At 57.1% G+C, this 1,544-nt stretch overlaps 1 protein-coding gene and 1 pseudogene across 3 annotated transcripts in view; one reads left to right on the top strand and one right to left on the bottom strand.

Moving 5' to 3' along the window:
- Positions 1 to 149: 149 nt before the first annotated feature.
- Positions 150 to 695, bottom strand: LOC103272936 (annotated as a pseudogene). Its single transcript, XR_505157.1, has one exon. The product of XR_505157.1 is annotated as a 60S ribosomal protein L24 pseudogene (transcript).
- A 377-nt stretch (positions 696 to 1,072) lies between these two features.
- Positions 1,073 to 1,544, top strand: part of LOC103272937 (cytochrome b reductase 1) — a 37,515-nt gene continuing 37,043 nt past the window's right edge. Inside the window, exon 1 of one of the 2 annotated variants that reach the window (XM_008070401.2) lies at positions 1,073 to 1,446. In XM_008070401.2, coding sequence (XP_008068592.1) covers positions 1,254 to 1,446 — 193 coding nt within the window. In that variant the 5' untranslated portion in view covers positions 1,073 to 1,253. The remainder of the gene's footprint in view (positions 1,447 to 1,544) is intronic. The other variant, XM_021718749.1, reaches the window with a different exon arrangement.

Below are 1,544 nucleotides of genomic sequence, written 5' to 3' on the forward strand. Positions count from 1 at the left end.
GGTCCTGTTTCAATCTTCTGCATGTGGTCAGCCAATTTTCCCAGCACCATTTACTGAATAGGTTCTCCTCTCCCCATTGGTAGGTGGTGGGGGCTTTGTCGAAGATGAGTTGGTTGAGAAATTGAGGGTTTTTTTTGTTTGTTTGTTTGTTTTACAGTCAGATCTTTATTTAAAAATCAGATCTGCCAACTTAACGCTTTCCACCAACTCGGGGAGCAGAAACCTTCACAGGCTTCACAATCTTTTGCTTAGGTGCTGCCTTCGTGGGTGCCTTAGCAGCAGCCATGGCAGTCTTTTTAGATGCTTGCTTAGCTTTTTTGCTTCCTTAGCAGCCCTGATGGCTTGTTCTCGTTGAGCCTCTCTAACTTCAGGTTTCTGATTCCTCTTGGCCATTATATCAGCAAGAGATGCACCAGTAATGGCCCTCTGGAATTTGACTGCACGGCGGGTTCTTTTCTTTTGAATTTCTTCCGATTGTCCCTTTTTGTGCTTTCTTCTATAGAGGACAGTCCAGTTTATTTGCCGAGGATTCCTCTTGGAAAGGAACGCTGACTCGCATTTTGCGTTAAGAAACTGAAAGACCTTCCCGTCGGTCCTGGCGTAGCGCCTCCCGTGTCCAGGGTAAATCTTGTAGCCGCTGAAACTGCACAACTCGACCTTCATGGCGGCAGATCCGGGAGAAGAGGGAAGACCTGTCTTTCCTCTTTCAGCTGCAAACTGCAACTAGTTGTACTGCTACAAGCCCACTGCTGCCCACCCCACCCGACAGATTCCTCCTCGACGCTTCCTGGGCATCAGAGACAGCCAATCCTCTAAGCTAGGGCTGAGACTTTGTGAACTAAAAGCACAGGCATAACCCCACTAACGGATCCCTCTCTTCTGCTGACCAAGAGTGCGCAGCACTACCCTTTTCAGCCTCCCTGAAAACGAGCGGGAGACACGGGAAGAGTTAAAAGAACGTGGAGGGTCTGAAACACTCGGAGCTCTCTCCTGGAAGCAGGGCCAGGACGCGGCCAGCGCGCGGGGAGCGCTCTGGGCCGTGTGATCCGGGGTGGGGCCCGTTTCTGAGCTGGGGACGGCTGCTCAACCCCAAGGAGCCCCATCCCGGGCCAGCCGCGGAGAAAGTCCCTCCCTGCAGGCGGAGACAGTTCCAAGAAGTCGACGCCCCGGTCCCGCCGCGGGACCAGTTCGCAGAGGCCGCCGCCGCCTCGCCCAGTTCCCGTGGCCGCCGCGGCGCGGAGTATGGGGCTCTGATGGCCATGGACGGCCACAGAGGCTTCTTGGCGCTGCTGGTGTCGGCGCTGCTCGTCGGCTTCCTGTCGGTGATCTTCACCCTCATCTGGGTCCTCCACTACCGGGAGGGGCTCGGCTGGGACGGGGGCGCGCTCGAGTTTAACTGGCACCCGGTGCTGCTGGTCACCGGCTTCGTCTTCATCCAGGGCATCGGTACTGGCACCTCCCGGGGGGCGGCAGGGAGGGGGCGGCGGAGGCCGTGTCCTCGAGGGAGCCCCATTCGAGTGGGACCGGAGGTCGGGGGAGCGCGG

Source organism: Carlito syrichta, unplaced genomic scaffold, assembly GCF_000164805.1.
Source record: "Carlito syrichta isolate Samal-C Ts95f unplaced genomic scaffold, Tarsius_syrichta-2.0.1 Scaffold313382, whole genome shotgun sequence".
Classification (NCBI taxonomy): domain Eukaryota; kingdom Metazoa; phylum Chordata; class Mammalia; order Primates; family Tarsiidae; genus Carlito; species Carlito syrichta.